This window comes from Eleutherodactylus coqui, chromosome 4 (genome assembly GCF_035609145.1).
Source record: "Eleutherodactylus coqui strain aEleCoq1 chromosome 4, aEleCoq1.hap1, whole genome shotgun sequence".
In the NCBI taxonomy this organism is placed as follows: Eukaryota; Metazoa; Chordata; class Amphibia; order Anura; family Eleutherodactylidae; genus Eleutherodactylus; species Eleutherodactylus coqui.
This window is the reverse complement of record NC_089840.1, coordinates 197,318,044-197,337,050: the sequence shown is the minus strand read 5'-3', so window position 1 is coordinate 197,337,050 and position 19,007 is coordinate 197,318,044. Positions and strand designations below refer to the sequence as shown.

General features: G+C 42.9%; 1 protein-coding gene across 5 annotated transcripts in view; it reads right to left on the bottom strand.

Moving 5' to 3' along the window:
• GBF1 (golgi brefeldin A resistant guanine nucleotide exchange factor 1) overlaps window positions 1-19,007 on the bottom strand; it is a 149,830-nt gene that overhangs the window by 58,462 nt on the left and 72,361 nt on the right. For all 5 annotated transcript variants that reach the window (XM_066600528.1, XM_066600530.1, XM_066600529.1 and 2 more), the window contains exons 4-8: window positions 18,008-18,139; window positions 16,976-17,094; window positions 16,325-16,433; window positions 13,767-13,827; window positions 10,346-10,400 (exon numbers count right to left, since the gene is read on the bottom strand). In XM_066600528.1, the coding sequence (XP_066456625.1) occupies window positions 10,346-10,400; window positions 13,767-13,827; window positions 16,325-16,433; window positions 16,976-17,094; window positions 18,008-18,139 (476 nt within the window). The remainder of the gene's footprint in view (window positions 1-10,345; window positions 10,401-13,766; window positions 13,828-16,324; window positions 16,434-16,975; window positions 17,095-18,007; window positions 18,140-19,007) is intronic.

Here is a 19,007-nt window from a genome sequence, read left to right as displayed (position 1 = left end):
TTGTCTGCCTGTAGATCCGACAATAGAAGATAATTGTTAGAAGTGAACTGAACTCATTTTCTGCATATATTATATTGTGTATATATATATATTCCTCTAATTCCATTCTATAAAACAAGGCAGGCAGGGGGATCGCTGATATTATTCGCCAGGGTCTGTGTGCCCAAGTCGCAGTGTAGGGATAGCTCACCAGACTAGGGAGACCAAGCCTGGCAAGTGTAGACTTTTGCCGAAGTCAAGAGCTAATTTCATTATGCTATGCTATGTGACTGGCAAATTCTTGTGGTGGTCATTAACAGCATCCAGTACTATTTAGACCGCCTGCTTGTGTGACGGTACGGTGTGTACATCTGGCCCCAAGTAGTTTAACACTTTAAAATGGAAGGTATCAACCCTTTCCACTGATTAAAACCAGATATTAAGAATGTTCTTTCTAATCGTTACTGAATTTTTTATTGTACATGATAATAGTGTGTGTCTGGGGGAAGGGGGATATTACTTTCACTTCTATTAACAGCTTTTAGACATATGCTTTACAGCAGCCACAATGACCATAGCAAACTATAGTCTAAAGATGACCCATTGATTTCTATAGGAAAGTACTGTGCACATGCTCTGTAATATGTGCAGAGGTCATTGTACATGGAGGGGTAGGAGGGGAGCTGTGAACTTCACCTATTGTAAATGGCAGATACTATATTATCTACATAAGGTGTTAACTGTCATTGTGATCTCAGGCTTTAACCCTTTCTAATCCACTGTCTGACGTCTGAAGACATTATGATGTAAGGCTGTACAACTCCGATGTTAGAAGACGTCTGTCAGGGTTCTCTTACTGTATATTGCCAGTCTCTCTGCTGTCGGAGCCTATCCAATGTGTCACCTCATGCAGTACTGGCATTAGCCAGCATATAGCGTCGTTGCATAACGGCAGGAAAAAAAAAAAAAGAGTAAGCCCCCTAGGAAAACCAGGATACAAATTGGATTGGAAAGGGTTAATAATGAGATGACTGCTGAGAAGTGATCTCCATAGAACAGGAAGTGTCGGCATATGAAGATCAGTGTGAAAACTGCAAGATTTCAGGATTTGTTTTTGTAATATAGACAGTGGCATGGAAAATGGAATTAAAAAAAAAAAAGGTTTAACAATTGGTCATTTTCTGATGACTCGTGCACTTTTCTGTCCAACAAATAGTTTCACATCATGTCACCCACAGCCAAAAGTTTTAATCTCATGGTGGCAGTCGTAACTGGCAGAGATGCAGGGCCTCTCCTACAAAGCTTCTACGCAGTAGAAGTCTTGGCAGTTTGCTTGCAGGGTGATTTAAAGGGGTTGTCTCGCGCCGGAACGTTTTTGTTTTTTTTTTGCATAGGCCCCCCGTTCGGCGCAGGACAAACCCAAGGGATGTGTTAAAATAAAAAAAAATATATTACTTACCCGAATCCCCGCTCTGTGACTTCTTCCTTCTTCAAGATGGTCGCCGGGATCTTCACCCACGATGCACCGCGGGTCTTCTCCCATGGTGCACCGTGGGCTCTGTGCGGTCTATTGCCGATTCCAGCCTCCTGATTGGCTGGAATCGGTACACGTGACGGGGCGGAGTTACGCGATGCCGCGTAGAAGGGGGCGGAGCCAGAACGCCGCTCGTGCCCGGACCGACCAGAAGGAGAAGACCCTTCTGCGCAAGCGCGTCTAAAAAGGCAAGAAGACCCCGAAATTAGACGGAGCCATGGAGACGGGGACGCCAGCAATGGAGCAGGTAAGTCAATAACTTCTGTATGGCTCATATTTAATGCACAATGTACATTACAAAGTGCATTAATATGGCCATACAGAAGTGTATAACCCCATTTGCTGCCACGGGACAACCCCTTTAAGAGCTATAAGACAAACTTCTTGTAAACAGAAGGTCAACAATGCTTGAGAGACCGTACTCTATGAATGAAGGAAAAAATACACCCCTACAAAACTAATTTACTGTTCAACAGTGAATGCAAGTTTACGTGGCAGCTCAATCAGATGTAAGCTGCTATACAATGTATACTTAATGGGTTTGATGGGGCAGAACGCAGCTTCTTTAGGGCACAACTGTGCTTGGTATCTACAGCTTCACTGCCTTCAGGGAGTCTTAAGACTCCTTCACACAAGTAATTTTGTGCGCACAAAACCGCTTGAGCGAAGCGCTGACAATAGAACCCATTGATTTCAACAGGTTCCCTCACAGACAGCCTTTTGCGCATGCACATCCGTGTGGGAAAAAAATATATACATGGTCTATAATGTGTGCATTTGTACACACAAGGCACCATGTGCAAAATGCAGACCCCACCTACAAGAAATTGCGCACGTAACTGCGTGATTTCGCACTGTTAATTGATAATACTGGGGACTAATTAGACTGCTCAGCTAGATCAAAAACAGCGTGGGTGTGTCCTGATGTGAATGAGCTCGGCAGATCAAAAAAGTACATTAAGCAGAGTAAATATGGTCACGAGAACACATGACAGCGCTCCATTCACAGCACACATCATGCTCTCCTATGCATATAGACGCATACTCCAGACTGGTTCAAGCTGCTCCTCTCTAAGGCCTCATGTCCACGGGGAAAATCAGGCCCGCTACGGATTCTCCATAGAGAATCCGTAGCGGGTCCCTCCTGCCCCGTGGACATGAGGGCTAAAAATAAGAATTAACTCACCTCTCGCCCGCTCCGGATCTTCCCTTCGCCGCGGCTTCATCTTGTCTCCGTCGCGGCCGGATCTTCTTTCTTCGGCTCGGCGAATGTGCAGGGCACGTCGGTTGCGTGCCCCGCGCATGCGCCGGCCCGAAGAAAAAAGATCCGGCCGTGACGGAGAGAAGATGAAGCTGCGGCGAAGGGAAGATCCGGAGCAGGTGAGTAAAATCCGATTTTGGTCTCCCGCGGATTCGGACGGCTTCCATGGGCTTCATTAGAAGCCCGCGGGAGACCCGCACGAAAATGGAGCATGTCCATTATTTTTTATGCTCCATATTTTTTTTAATTCACTTTTATTGACCATCCGTGGGTATTTATCTACCCGCGGGCGGGTTTTGCGGGCAGGAGAAGAGTTAAAATCCGCTGCGGATTTTAATTCTTCTTTTGCCCGTGGGCATGAGGTTTAAGTCCCCTGCAGCTCTGCCTCTTCTGATTGGCTGCTGTTCCTAAGAAGTCAGAGCATGGAGATGTAAGTGTTACACTTACCTTCCCAGTCGTTCCCCTGGTGTGAGCAATGTTGAATTACATTTAGCGACACCGCTGTAGTCCACCCATTATGAAATTAGAATGGGCTGAGTGCATTGAGCGTCGGCTTCCTCGGACTCAGCGGGTTACTACTCTTAATCCATGAGCTTTGCTTATAGGGTTCCCCTTACCCCCAGATCACAGATACTTTCACTGAGCCATGTTTGCGGGAACGTTTTGATACTGTGACTTTTGACAAGAGAAATTCAAGCAAGTATCAAAGATATTTTGAAAATTGAAAGTGTTGTGGCGGGTACTTCCCACGCATAGTCATACAAACGCAAGATCTGCACATTCTGTCCATCCCAGGAGCACAGGGTGACCAAGTTCTCACACACTGTTCCAGTTTGCAATGGCTGCAAGGAATACGTTTATTTAGTTTGATGTTAGTTTTTAGGTAAATTTAATAAACTTCCTTTCATATAAGTTACTTTTTCACTAATAAATACGACAAATAAAACATTAAGGTTTAATTTTGTAAGTCTGTGAGACTAATACGTTGTGACAGTGTAACTCAAAAATATGTTTAGTGATCTAGGGGTAAGAGCAGATTTCTGTTAGGCTGGGTTCACACGGGACAGAATTGCTGCGGATTTTCCGAATCCCGAGATTAGCCAGCAAAGTGGACGAGATTTTGCAAAAGTCTCATCCACACACTGCGGCCAAGCCGTGCGGAAACGGCCATGCGGTGCAGAAAACAAAGACGCAGCATGTCAATTCTTTTCTTTTTGCAGCGGCCTCCTTCCTCTCTATGGGGAGAGATGACTGCAGAAGAAATGCAGACGGCGAAGCCACTTAAAAGCCGCAGTTGCGCTTTTCCGGTGGAATTCTTCCGGTTTTTCGGTGTGGCCAATCCGCGCGAATTCTGCTGGGAATCCGTCCCATATGAACCCAGTCTTACAGTGGTAGAATATTTATAGAAAAAAAGAAGGAAAAAAAAGTTGGGCATCATGTAATTATTACCAGACATTTACTAAGGCAAATGACCCATAACAAGAAATCTGCAGTCACTTTAATGCAATCAGATAATCTGGCACTTTTATTTACCAAAGAACTGAGTGACAATCTTGAAATTCACATGGGTATTACACTGAAGGACTTTGAAGCCATTTCACAACATAATCAAAGTTCCCGAGTAGAGATCCTCTCACAATGACAACACCATAGCATACGCTCCCATTAGGGCATATGGATAACAGAGAGGGGTTCCCCATTTAGGAACCCTCTCCTATAAGGCTGAATAAAAAGCAGCTATAGCCTAGTAGTGGCATTCGTTGCAGTGGACCTGGCTTGTTCATGCATTACACAGCCATTCATTTGAATAGTAACTATTACCATAATACCCCTGCAGCGGCCGCTAGAATAGAAATTTATAGCAACAGTTATCCCCGGCGGTAAATGAAATAACAGATCACTGGGGGTTAGATTATCCAGATCCATGGGATGCAATCAGAGAAGAAACCACAATACTATAAAACATGTGAAACGTTATGAATTTAAAAGTCTTGTTTTTTTAAGAGATAAACCTTATATGCACTTTAAAAAATACAAGGTAACATTAAATGCACTTTACACATATTACTATAAGTTTGAGGAATGCACAGTAACTCACAAGGTGCAGAAATACTGTCATGAGGGAGGAGAGATGGTAATTTTACGAGCCTCCTTACCTGTACTCGTTTGTTTTTCCAAAAGATATTGTAAGCCTCAAGAAAAAATGGCACGAGCCATAATTAGTAATTCATGTAAAGAGCCTATATCTAAACATTTGGCTTGCAGACAGGGGACTGGTTGACACACCAAGACGTGAAGGTTAGGGCACAACAACATGCACACTTTAGAAGGGGACTCCATGGTTCCAAATGTATTCAATTGTGTGATAAAAGTTCTCCTAGTTATTTAAAAGAATACTAATATAAAAAAGACTAAAATGCACTCTGACACCTCCAGCAATGCCTCCCAACTTCAACAAGATAGGATCAATACATCCAAATCCTAGCTTTCTTGCCATATTCTAGGGTGACCACAAAGTATCCAGAGCAGGCTCTTCAAAAACCCGTTTCCTTATGTCAGAGCAGGAGGTACAAGTAATAAAGCAAAAGGCCCCCTTACTGCATAGGTTAAGATTATAGATGAGCGAACGTACTCGGTAAGGGCGATTTTGCAATCGAACACCGCGATTTTCGAGTACTTCACTACTCGGGTGAAAAGTACTCGGGTGCGCCGGGGGGGGAGGGGGCCCTCTCTCTCTCCCTCTCCCCCCCACTCCCCTCTGCAACCCCCCGCTCACCCCCGGCGCAACCGAGTACTTTTCACCCGAGTAGTGAAGTACTCGAAAATCGCGGTGCTCGATTGCGAAATCGCCCTTACCGAGTACGTTCGCTCATCTCTAGGTTAAGATCTCAGCTCCCCACCCAAAAACTGGAGAGAGAAAAAAATCAAAAACAAACCCACAACTGCAGTATAAGGCCGGGCTCACACAGGAATCCGCGATCACCATCCGTGCAGAAGATCCATGGTAAAACACAGGCGTGCATTTTCGTTCACAGTCGTGAATACGGATTGCTTATTCTGTAAGCAGAAGAAAAATCGCAGCACGCTGTATTTTAGCGCAGATTCTGTGTGGACGGCCCTGATTGAAGTCAATGGATGCGAGCATTCCGTCGCCCATATGCAATTAACATTGCATTTGAGCAGCTGAAGCGTTCGCAACTTCAAAAGGAAAAGCTGGAATGCCAGCTGTAGGGGGGAGAGAGATCATTCTTCCACGTGGACGATACGCTGTGCAGTGTGTACATCTGCGCGGGAAAAAAACGCTCGCATCCCCGATCATTCACAATTACTTTCCGTGCATGATCAGAGGTCTACCGCTACGGAAATCCACATGTGGAATGCAACTTGTTCGTGTGAGCCCAGCCCTAATTGTAGTGTGTAGTAAATAAAAAGGAAGCCTCTCTGAGCTTTGTAGGAATGAGCAGATGTACCCTAAATGGCACATATTCTTATAATGCAAAGTGGGCCGAGGAATCTTCAAAGTTGCCTCAGGATGTGTAGTTATGCAGCTAATGAGGAAAAAATATATATTTAGGGCCGCCCGCAGACAGGCAGAAATTCCACAGCGGGAGTTCCGCCGCTGGAAGCCTGCATAGGATTGCGTTAATAAACGCAATCCTATGCGGACAACCGGTGAAATCTTGCGTGGCAAACAAACCGCGGCATGTTCTATTTCTATGCGGGGCTCGCAGAGCCCAGAAACATCACTCACCCGCCGCCGGCTCCAGTCTGCGCATGCGCTGGCTGTCCGGCAGCCGGCACATGAAAGATCCAGAGCTGCGGGGCGCGGGTGAGTACGTGCTGCTCTCTGCAGGCGCTCGGGTCGGGACCTGTGACGAGAATTCTCGCTGCCGGATCCGACCCGGCCGTCTGCATGTTTCATTCACATAAGAGTTTTGACAAGCAGAAAATGGAGAGATTCCTGATACCATTAACTGCATAAGTTCACCTAAAAGTCTGATCAGCGAAAACAGTAGAAAAAAACAACTTGATTAGGAGTGGCAGTCATTATCACAATGACCGGATCTAGTTTGACCTTCACTCCAGTCCCATAACTAGTTGAGGGTCTATCAGAGAAGCCAAGATTAGTTACCAATCCAGTTTACATACAAGGAGGAGAAAAAAATAGAAATCAATAGTTAAGTAGCAGAACAAGCAGAACAAAAGGGAATGTCCAAATAAGACAACTTCTACATAAATGCCTAAGTGGGTACATAGATATGGAGGGAAAATCTGAAACCCCAGGCAACCAGCTAAGATTGCTGAGTTAACTGCAGTCTGTAATGGGGTTGTCTAAGCTGCAGATCCTTTAAAATAACTAGTAAAAACTTCTTAAAACAGTTTTCATAAGGCAAAAAAAAAAATAAAAAATAGATTTTATTCTTTTTCCTATTATGGAAATATGGCAACAGACAAACCAAGTAACTCTTCCTGAGGGTGTATTCACACAGGCGAGTTTTGGATGTTGCAAGACAAATCGAAGCATGTTCTAATGTTTGCTTGATATCGCCCATTCCTTTCTATGGGAGAAGGAAAAAAAAAAAAAGCATGCAAATCCGTGTGAGTGGGATGCAATTTTTTATTTTCCTATTGAAACATTTGATTTTCACGTGCAAAACACATCGCACTCGCAGAAAAGATTAGCAACTTTGTGAGTGTGATCTCAATCCGATTTTCTTGGGGAGATATCGCACTCGCTCGTGTGAATGCACCCCGTTATTTATCTGAAGCTAGCAGACTGTGAAGTGGGTTGAGTGGATGCAACAGAGAGAGAATCTAGAAATTCTCCTATAAAAATAATATACATAAAATTTACATTTTTTCAGGGGGGAAAAAAAAAAAAAAAACAAACAAACTGAAGAAGTCCACGTCCCATCTGAGCAATATAGATCACTGCAATTAACACTTTGTTGTCAAAAACGTGTAGATGGCAATTTTAGGTTGTTTTGAAAACCGCCCCACTGATCTGCTTTTTTTGTATTACCTGTGTTGCCAATAGAGATAGACTATCTTGTTATTAACACAAATTAGGGAGCTTCTGTTTTAATGTTCAGCCTTCATATTTTAAGTACGTTCGAACTAGAAGACTGTTGCTGAGAAATCTACCTGGCCGTAGACATTACATATACAGGACTGAGGGCAATACATGTCCCCCCTTTGTAAAACCTAGTATCCAATACAGATGGAAGCAGGACCAATTTATCAATTTCAAATTAGCAACTACATTCCAAATGTAACAAAGTGACCATCTGGAGCTCAAGTGTGTAAGTCACGACACAGCAAAGCCCCTCCGCCTCATGCATCCACCAGAAAAGCCATGCTAACGGGTTACAATGAGGATGGAAGGGAAGCAAACGGGTTACAAGGAAGAAACAGTTTCCTGCATCTTAGTTGTACACCGCACAGATAGGGAGGAACGGAAGAGAGACCTTTAGGCTCTTAAAAAGTAGTACCCTCTCTAACTGGTTGACGTTTTTGGATTGTTCACCACTATTATTGTCCAGTTTGCAGAGAAGACATGAAGAGATCTGCAGAAAACAGGTAAATGCATGAATGAAAACAAAAATGTAACAAAACAAAGGAAAACACAGAAAAGGTGTACAGCAAGTAGGAAAAGGACACATACAGTGGGATGTAGGAAACATTGTGGACAGTCATACAACGGCAGTAAGCTGGAGCTACAAGTTGTGCGCAGTAGTCCAGGCAATGACAGCTCAAGGAATAAATGGTCCCAAGTAGATGCAAAGTTTCTTGGCGGCTTTCAGCCTTCATCAAAGCGAAGAATCACAACTCCAGAGAGAACGCCCAAAGGTGAAGCAAAAACAAATACGTTTTTGGAGGACTAGAGTGCAGAATAGGCTGGTTTATGGGCAATCCGTTTTACTAAATTGAAGGAAAACCACAGCAATACATTCGTATAACCCTGCAAGGATTTGTTCAGACGCTGCAGATTGAGCTATAGAAAACATGTAGATTTTTTACCACTGCAGATTTTCAGCAAAAGGATGAAATCTACAGCAAGTCTGTAGGATGCAGATTCTTCCAGTGACTCATGAACCCGAACATGAGCCAAGAAGAATATATAAAGAGTCAATAATTCAATGCTCATGGAAGAGGAGACAAACAAGTTGTTTTTTTTTCAGGTTAAGCTAAAACAAGGAAAAGGTCCAACAGACAGAAATGATAGCATATTGGGGAGGGGGGTGTCTATATGCATCACTACGAACAGAACAACCTTCAGCTGGTATTTACATGTGTAATAAAAGGAGGCAAAGAACTCTTACTACTGCCAATGTTCAGAGAGAACACTTCTAGCCTTGCTATTATGGTAAATACATTCATTTGCAGAGGGGGTACTGACAATTCGAGACACTAAGGGCCCATTCAGATAGCAGACTTTCCCATGACAGTACTTGGACCCATTATAGCCAATTACGTTATTCACATAAGCTCGCAGTATGTCATATACTGGGCCAATTCACAGACAAAATCGGATGGTACACTAATATCTGTGAGTAATGTCTGATACAAGTTACCTAAAAAGTATCTTGGCCACAAGTCACACTTGTCTGAATACGACCCAACTACAAATGATGCAAATTAAATTAAGGCTGTAAGAGATCAATAAATCCAATATAATGTGCATGGGATAAAGTTTTCTAGGGTTATAAGAAAAGGAGAAAAAAAAAGGAATTTTAGAATTTTTTTTTCCCCCGGAAACCGCATCCCATCTGTCTATAGACTTTGTCTGGTATTGCAGTAAAGCTCCAGTTACATGGACAGACTAGGCACCATTCCTGGAAAAATCGGCAAGCCCTTTTTCTCATCTTGGACAACCCCTTTAAAAGGCAGCTCTACCTGAGCCATAAGTGGACAGCTTAGTTCACCATTACCAGAAATACTAGATGGAAGGGAATGAAAACTAGTAAACAGTATTCCAGTCAACAGCAATTATCACTGCTGCACTGGATGCTACTGCAGCAAATAATGTACAAGTGGCTTGGTAGAATGCATACAATATCCATACAGTAGGGGCGGGCCCACACGAGTGTATGCGTGTAATGCAGCGCTTTACCGCTTTGAGCAGTTATATTGCTGTGTATGTTTTTGCACTACTCATGACAGCATAAGTGCAATATCCTAGTAATTATATAAAAGATACCCATATAGGAGCCTCAATAGCCTGTAAATGGTAAGGTTCCCACTGCATTCAGCATTGTCGTGGTTGCGCAGCTACAGGTAAATCGCTATTCTGGACATAAGTTGCATTAACACAATAACAAATAGTCTGTAAAGATCTGTTAATTAATTAATAGCCTATTTTCTCTACAAATTGCTACAAAATAAAAACACTGGGGTGATCGAAAGTTAACAAGCCAAAACTTTCAGAAACATTCAAAAACCTAAAATACAAAAAAGAAAAAAAAAACCCATCAGAGCATTCTCAGGAATACATATCTCAGTAACACGAGTACACCATGGCAGACATGCACACTAGGCAACCAAACCTAAGGAAAAACACATTTAAATACCTTTTTCATATTCGTTCCCACGTAACTCTTCGATTCTTCCTTAAACTGAGGTAATCTAGAAGAGAAATACTGCACGCTGTAGTATGTGCTATGACATCTGCATACACAACCACCATTATACGATATAGTCAATACACCTATATGGGCAGTAGGGAGAAATTTCATCCATAGAGCATTTTTTGGTGGCGGGAGGGGAGGACCAATCTCTGTGTTTTCAAGTGCTAATTTAAAACCCATCAAGTAGAATAAAATAAACCCAAAGTGAAATATCAGCTTCTACCGCCATCAGCCTGGCATTTTGCACCAGTGAGAACGTCACTTATATTATGAGTTGGAGCTTGTGGTCGTGACACACAGAGATAATTGAGTTTTGAAGGTCAGCGTTTTGCAGTTGCAGTTTCGAATTTTCACCTGCCTGATTTGTAATGGCATATCATTAATGGAAAACATGCTTCTGGGAATGTCAGGTGACACTTTTTTTCCATTGGCTGCAATTACAATATAAAAACATATGTCTTGAAAACTAAAAAGGGGGGGGGGGGGGGGAAACGTAGAACTAATTTGAGAACGAAAACCATATAAAAGTAACAAGATAAAAGAATGCTCTAGAAAAAAAACCCTGATATTTCTGCAACACAAACACATAAATATTCTAAATATATTATACACCATTTTCTAACTGCTAAAACACAAAAACTCGAGATAAAAACCCAATTCCAAAGAAGTTTCCTTGGAAGCAGACCACCAATTAAACTACAGTTCTAAGGCCAACAAACTGGTATGTTGCCGTCCACTGCTGCCAGACAATTCATAACTCACTAGCAGAATGCAAGATACATCATCGGGGTATAAAGGGGAATATTTTGTATTAAACCATGACCAATCACTACAAATACATTTCAGCTTTGCTTTCCGATAAAAAAAAAAAAAAAAAAGTTCTCCCCTAATTACCATAATAAGTGACAAGGATCTGGATGCTTCATAAAGCCCCAGTTTAGAAGGAAAAATACCAAAGAAGAAGAGAAAAACCCAAATAAGCTGGCCTTCCGTAGATTATCTTTACTTAGCTACAAAGATGTACCATACTGTATCCTTGAACTTGGGCTGTCCAGACTATCATGGAGAGGCAATCCGGTGTTGTGTACTGGTACTTTGCCGCAATGTTCTTAGTTACAATATGGATCATACTGGAAGTCTCCAATACTAGACACAGGGCTCTGAAGATTCACACATTTATAACATGCATGCAGCGAGTGCCCCAAAAAGTCTGCAGCAATTGGTAGCACAACATGCAAGGATTTTCGGGGGAGAACTTCAAATATAAGCCCTACCCCGAAAGTAAGCCCTACCTGCAGAAAAAAATAACAACAAACACATATATCACCTCTCTGGTGCTGTCAGCTTCGCTGCATCTTCACCCCGGTCCCTGACACGGTTCTTCAGCATCTCTTCTGGCTGGGGATTGAAAAATCCCCACCTCCAGGAAGCGCTGCCTTTAACGGTCATTTTCCAATCCCCAGCCAGAAGAGATGCTGAAGAACAGTGCCGGGGAGAAGATGCGGTGCAGCTGACAGCGTCGGGGAGGTGATGCATGTTCCTATTTTTCTTCAGCTATGGCTTAGTTTAGGGCTTTGACAGTAGGATTTCCTACTTTCAAAGTTGCATTGCAATGCGATAGAGAGAAAGGCTCCATAGGGAAACATGGGCTACAAAACCTCGCAAGTTGTGGACATATCACAACTTCCCACGAGCTTTTTGACTCACAATGTCGCATGCTACAAAACATAGCAAATGTGAAGGAAAGCATAGGAAAGCATGGGCTTTACATACATGTGATATGTCGGATTGTAGCAACGACAGAAAATCGCACGACTTTGTCGCCTGTGTGAAGGAGGCCTAATAGTACAAAAAGCCAAGGTAATGTGGCTGGTGACCGTTGGATCATGAACGATGTTACTTAAAACTTTACTTAACGAGTTTCTAGTGACCATTTGACAGCCATGCAAATTTTCCACACATCCCCCAATATCATGAAGCTCTGCCTCTCATTTCTTTCCTTAAAGAGACTTTACAAAGTATGCAAACTACACAGACACTTTGTAGGTGCGCATGAGCAATCTGTATTTCTTTACAAGGCTATGTACAGCTTGATTAGCATGCAATATGTGACCCTGAAAGTGATCAGTATTAGGGCTCATCCCCACGACCCTATCTGTAAGACCATGTGGGTCTCCCACCGCATTTTAGTGTTGTTTATAAATACAGACTCCACCAGCAGAGACCTCGTATGGCAGCGAGGGCAATGCGTATCTCACGCACACGGTCATGCTCAGTAGGACTGAATTTATTTTAAAATTCCCCGTTCTGTTTCAGAGCCGGGTTGCGTATGAAACCGCTGCACATACGCAATGTATTGCGCATGGACAGCATTGCATGCACTGCCTGTACAAATGCACAGGGCTCACGCTGCCTGGTACAGCGAGAAATAGAGCATGCTGCCATCTATTTCTTGTGCGTATCGATAATGTGAACAGACCAAAGAAAGTCTATCTACTTTTATGGACTCCATTCACCACATGCCATGCGGCCGGGCATTGCAACTGTAATACATGCCGAAATCACGGCGTATGAATAAGTGCTTAGGCTACATTCACACAGGTGTGCAAGATATCAGGCCGAGAAACTCCGCCCAATAATGCGCTTGCTAATGTGTTTTGCACAGCGTTTTTGATTTAAAAATCGTGTCGCTTCTGTGAAATTGCAATTTTCGCACGCGTGATAGGATTGAAAGGGTTTCCTATTGACTTCAGTGGGATACATTACATCACACTCGCACGCATATCCCACAGCATGAGAGTACCATGCGATGGTTTTTAAGGTAACATTGAAAACAATGGGTGGTGTTTCTCTGGGTTCTGGTATTACTGCAGACTACAATACTCTGCAAAAACACCAGAATTCCAACAGAAAGGGTGAAAAAAAATATGCTCGTCAGCCCAACTAACTCGTTTTATGCCGAGTTTTCATTAATATAAGTTCAATATTTTCAATGAAATGTTATGGCCTCAAAAACCACCCCAGGGCAGCGAAACGTCTCCGTATAAAATCATACATGTGTTTGAAGAAAAAATATCCATTTTAAGAATGCTCATCACAGATTAAAAGGGTGGCCCATAAAACTGAGACCCGATCACTATAAATGACTTTTTCATCTGGAGGTCAACAAGCAAACCTTGAACTTGGGTTTAGCAGCATGTGCTCAAGGTCCTACAATTACTCTTATTTCCTTTTGTCCGCACTCCAGGAAGACAGATGAGTGACTATCGGCACATCTTGCCCTGTGGACCCCATATAAGTGTAGAATATGCCAGTCCTCAGGGGGCCGTGTCAGCAAGACACAGGCAAACACAAGAGGGTTTACCTTGAGAAGAGCAGCTGCACCATGTCGACAAGAGTGTGCTCTGCAGATTTTCTCAATAACTCTGCGAAGACAAAAACAAATAACACAGGTGTCATTACGTTGTGTGATATTATCAAGAGGCTTCTGCAAGCGGTCTCCCCTCCATTCTTTGTTTACAAAGGATTACGGCAAATTTATTAAAACCAGGCCAGTGTTCACCCCATGACTCGTTGATTGCCATGCACAGACCACCAGGTGGTGCCGAGGAGCTGATCCTTCTATGCAGACACCAAGTACTGCAAGCAAGGCATCGACTGGAGCATCATCGTAAGAGGACTACCAGAAGAGAACATCTCGCTTCTTAATCTGAGCTTTAATTTACTAGCCTGAAACTTACCTCCTTCTGCGTCCTGATGAGGCTTTCTTGTACCGCGCCCAGCCCGTTTAGGATTACAGTACAGCCAATAAGTGGAGGAAAATAACCATCCATATCCAAAACACACATAAGTATACAGTACATTGCCACTGTTCCAGGTTCCAATGTGAACACGGATGTGGATGGTGCGTTGGATACTCTTGGGCGGCCTCACACGGACATATTTGTGGTCACAAAATCTACACGGCAATCAACAGGGCATAGAACCCATTCACTCCAATGGGTTCCTTTGCACGCATGCTTCTCCCCCACCCCACTACATGCTATATTTTTTTGCACAATTGCGCACAGAAGGCAGTCGTCTGACCAAAATCGCACACTTCACTGCGCGACTTTGCAGGCCTAATCAAAAACATCCGGGCCTCCAGATTCAGAGGCCCTGCCTACTAAGTAGGCAGTCCAGCCTATTCCATCATGGCGCTTCCAGGACTGCGCTAATATGAGCAGTCTCAGCAGCGCAAATGCGCAGATCCAGACGCAATAGCTAACGTTTGTGCACCATGCATTGCGCATATACATCCCGTGATAGTGAGCATATATGCGCCTATGCTCGTATGAGGCTGCCCTTAAAGTAAACATTTCTTAAGAGGGATTCTCTGGATGGATCTTGGTTTTTATGGCTGATCTGTGTTGGGGGCCCCAAATAAAGGCTCCAGGGCAGATGAGAATTTGGCCTCAGTTTTAACGTAGAAACATTAACTATCTTGACGCTCCAAACGGAATGAATCTTAAGGGGGTATCAGATTTATTCATCTAAGACCTCACCTATCAGAAGGACAAAGGTCTAACAGAGGCTGCATCCAGTCACAGACTGATTGTAGAGCTGGCCATACAAACTTGCTTGGCTCATTCTTGAAGGGCCCCTCTACAAGGAATGATTAGATTGTTCACTTAATCGCTGAGTCGAGCAAAACTGATAATTATTCAGCATAAAACACGGCCAACGATGAACAAAATTTTCTTCCCCTATAGTTCGTCATTTGCCACTTGCTGTGTGTAAAAGGCGATCGCTCAGTTGTTCGCAAACCATTCTCAGACTCCTCAGAAAAAAAGATGGACTGAATGAGCTGAATGACAAAATATGTCAAAAAAGATTTGCGCATGTAAATGGAGGTCGTTTGAAAGCAAACGACTTGTTCATTCATTCCAATAATTAATTGCTCTGTGTAAAAGGACCCCATCTCCCAGACTGGATTGGAGAGAGCTGTGTACACGTGCGACTACATTCCCATTCAGTCTGCAGGTGGATGTAGCGGTTTCACTTGTTATGAGGGGTTGGGGGAATTCTAGTTCTCCCAATTACAAAGGGTTGCAGAGGTAGGCCCCAAACTTGTCAAACATCCACAGCATTTCTTTTGGATTGCATTATATCTGTTGCCCCATTTGCCCTATGGATTTTTATAGAAGGAGTCTCTGCTGGAAATGGTCAGCGACTCAATTTAGTAGGTTGTGTAATGGGACATTTTCCATTAGATGATCTCCAGGACTTAGAATAATGAACTTATTAGCATGGTGGCATGCAGTTCAGAGGAGCCAACTTTTTAAAAGGATTTTCCAAACACAAAATGGAAATTCTGAAAATGTTGAAATCTAGGAGGTACAGCTAAGTAGCGGCAACCTGTACTTTTTGTCTACCGTTCCGGACCCTCTTCATGATCCCGTGCAGCCTTCTATCTGCAGCTGTGTTTACATGCATCACTTCTGCAGCAAACAATTGCAGGAAACACAGCAGCAGACTGTTACCTAAAACTTCCAGTATGCATAGAGCTGATCTCCCAGGCAGAGCTGTAGCTCCGCCCACAGCTTGCAGGTCCTACACCTTACTACCCTGTTTCCCTCAAAATATGACCTACCCCAAAAATAAACCCTAGCATGATTTTTCAGGGTAGTACCAACCTCCCTCTCACTAAGTGCCAGAGAAAACCTGATGAAGCATGAGCATAGGGAGATATTTTTCAGGCGGAGGGTCACAGAACTAAAAGTAGAAAGAAAGTAGCTAGACCAGGTACAGTGAACCCATGGCAAAATTAACTGTTTGTGATGATGCATATTAAATTTTACAGTGCAAGTCTGTGGCCAGAATACCCTTTAAATACCTATGTGCAAAAAGACTACGATTTTGTATCTGTCAAAAAATACTTACCACTCAGTCTCATTTCAAAGCATATCCGGAAGCAGGACTGCATAATCTCACACACAGACTCATTGGTCAAATGAGCTCCCACTGGAGTGAGTAGTAAGGTGCGTAAAACCTGAAAAAAGTTCAAGAAATATAGGTTTGTACAAAAAGTTACAAAAAGATGACTACATTTGTTTTCCTCTTAAAACTTTTGAAAAGTTTCGTCTTTCAAAAGCAAGAGGAAATCTGACCCAAAAGCCCAGTACATGAGGTGAGTGGATGTAAACCCTAGTGATTATTTTCTGACCAGACAAGTCAGAGTGCCCCTCGTAGTAAACAGATAGCCTGCGCTTCCTCCTCTTTCAATTACACTGATGATTTTCAGCATTCTCTGCACTTCTGTTTCCCTAGCCCTCCCCTCCCAGGACGTTTTCTGGTGCAGCTTGACAAATGCTTGAAATCAATTAATTGAAGCGTTTAATTATCTTTTATTTGAAAAAGCTTTTACTTCAGGTACATGAGACCCCTGTTTAAAAATAACATTAGGCGCAAATCTCTTCCAGAGTCAAAACATGGCCCGTGCCTCCGTGTAACAGGATACAAAGAGCTTAAGCAATTCATCTAATTGCCCCTTGAATAAGGACAGGGGGGATGCAGTTCCCTCTCTCGAGTTACCTGCAGGATTTTCATCAGCACAACCTCATCGCTGGCTGGGTCGGTGCCAACAAAGCGGGCGTGTGTAACCGCATCTGCCATGTTCTCAATTCCTTCAGCAGTACCATCATGGACTGGATCTACAGAACAGAACCATCAGCGATACCCATGGATTAAATCTTTTAAACATTGGAAAAATCTAATGTTTTGATACATTTGTCTAAATAGATACAAAATATGCTACACAGATTTGCCTAGGAACATATTGATATGACCCATCAGTAATGATACAATTTGCAACTCCTAGCCATCAGTGTAGTAGGATAGCAGTTAAAGAAGCGATCTTAGACTTATTTTACTATATTTTAACCAATCCAATTTATGCTACCCTGGCAGTGTTTAGTATGCAATTCTTAGCTAAAATGGACGAATAGGATTTGCTTAAATATAGTTATGATTGATTGTATTGTTTGGGGGGGGGGGTGTATGTTCTACATATTTTGGGTGGTTTCACATCTGCATCAGAACCTGGCAGAAAACATAGGAAGAAAAAGCACTGCATGCAGCTTTTTTTCTTCCATCCGACAGCAGAGCAGCTTGGCAGAAAGTGGGCGAACCCTGTTATAGTCAATAGATCCATTCAGCTGCAGGGATTTCCCTTTCCTTCTCCAGAGCAAGAAAGTGGAATCCCCAGTGCAGGTGTGAAAGCAGCCTTACACTTATGCACATAAACAGCTTTGAAATTAAGGGGCAGTTGTATACAAAAATATAATTTCAATCAAAATGATCTGATTAAAAAGGAATATGGAAACTAGCTCATCATTTTGAATCGGACTTGTCATTTATGAACACATTTCGAATAGTTCTTATATGGAATTCCAGCAGAGGGCAGTAAGTGTATGACATGGAAAAAGCATTAGAACAGTTTTTTAACTTTTAGTTGGCGATATGTGGGGAACAAATTCTAATGTGCAAAGATTGAAAGAACATGATGTCATGCAAATGTCATTCTCTCAATTCTCAGCACATAATCATCATCACGTGGACACTTACCTATTAGTGCATAGGACAGAAACTTGTTGACAGAGGTTAGTGCAAGCCCTGTAATGGGGCCAGTGGTATCTTCAGAACGAATAACCTCCAAGAAAGGCCGGAGAAATACAGTGGGCTCGATTTCAGAGAGATCTGTAACAGAATGAATAAAGACATTAAGATGTGCTACAAGTACAAAAGGATCACACAGGCCTGGTTACTGAACGGTAATACAAAGAAAAGGGATTTTACAGTCTTCAGTGGGCAAATGTTCTGCATTCTATAAGGTAATAGAAGAACACGCCATGATGAAATTGTGCTTACACAAAGTATCTGAAAAAGCAGAACTACAGTGTAGAGCATGGAGGGGGACAAATCCGCAGCCCAAGGTGGAAATCAGACTACCTGAGACAATGAAACCAAGACAAAGTCACAGATTATGGCTGGATTCACACAAACGTATATCGGCTTGGTTTTCACGCCGAGCCGATAAACGTCATCCTCATATGCAGGGTGGGAGGGTGGGGGGGAATAGACATGGAAACCGATGTTCAGTGCCATGTACACCGCTGCACGCTTTCTTTTAATCAATCTGTTTTTGGAACTGAAGACATTTTGTAATGGGCTTTAATTAAAAAATTTTAATTGTTTGATTTCTAGGCTTGGATTGGATTCTAAGGCGCTTCAGACTGGAGGACTGAAATCTTAGCGAATTCTGTCAGAATTAACAGAGCTCCTCCCCTAGCCTGCTTCCCTGTTGTGAAGTTTCTTCATTGCCTTTCCACTGACCTAGCACAGAAGGCAGTATGATAGCACTAGGGAATGGCGGAGGAAATCATGCCGACAGATGAGCAGAGAAAGCTACTATTACAGAGGGCGGTAATTCACTGAGTGAATTTTCTGACCAGCAGCTACTCAGAGAATATGAGCGATAACTGTGTAGTACTGAGTGGGCGTGGTTATACTACACAGCTTCTGAAAGAGGAGAGGTGAGGAGGAACTGGGATTGTGTGTGTGTGTA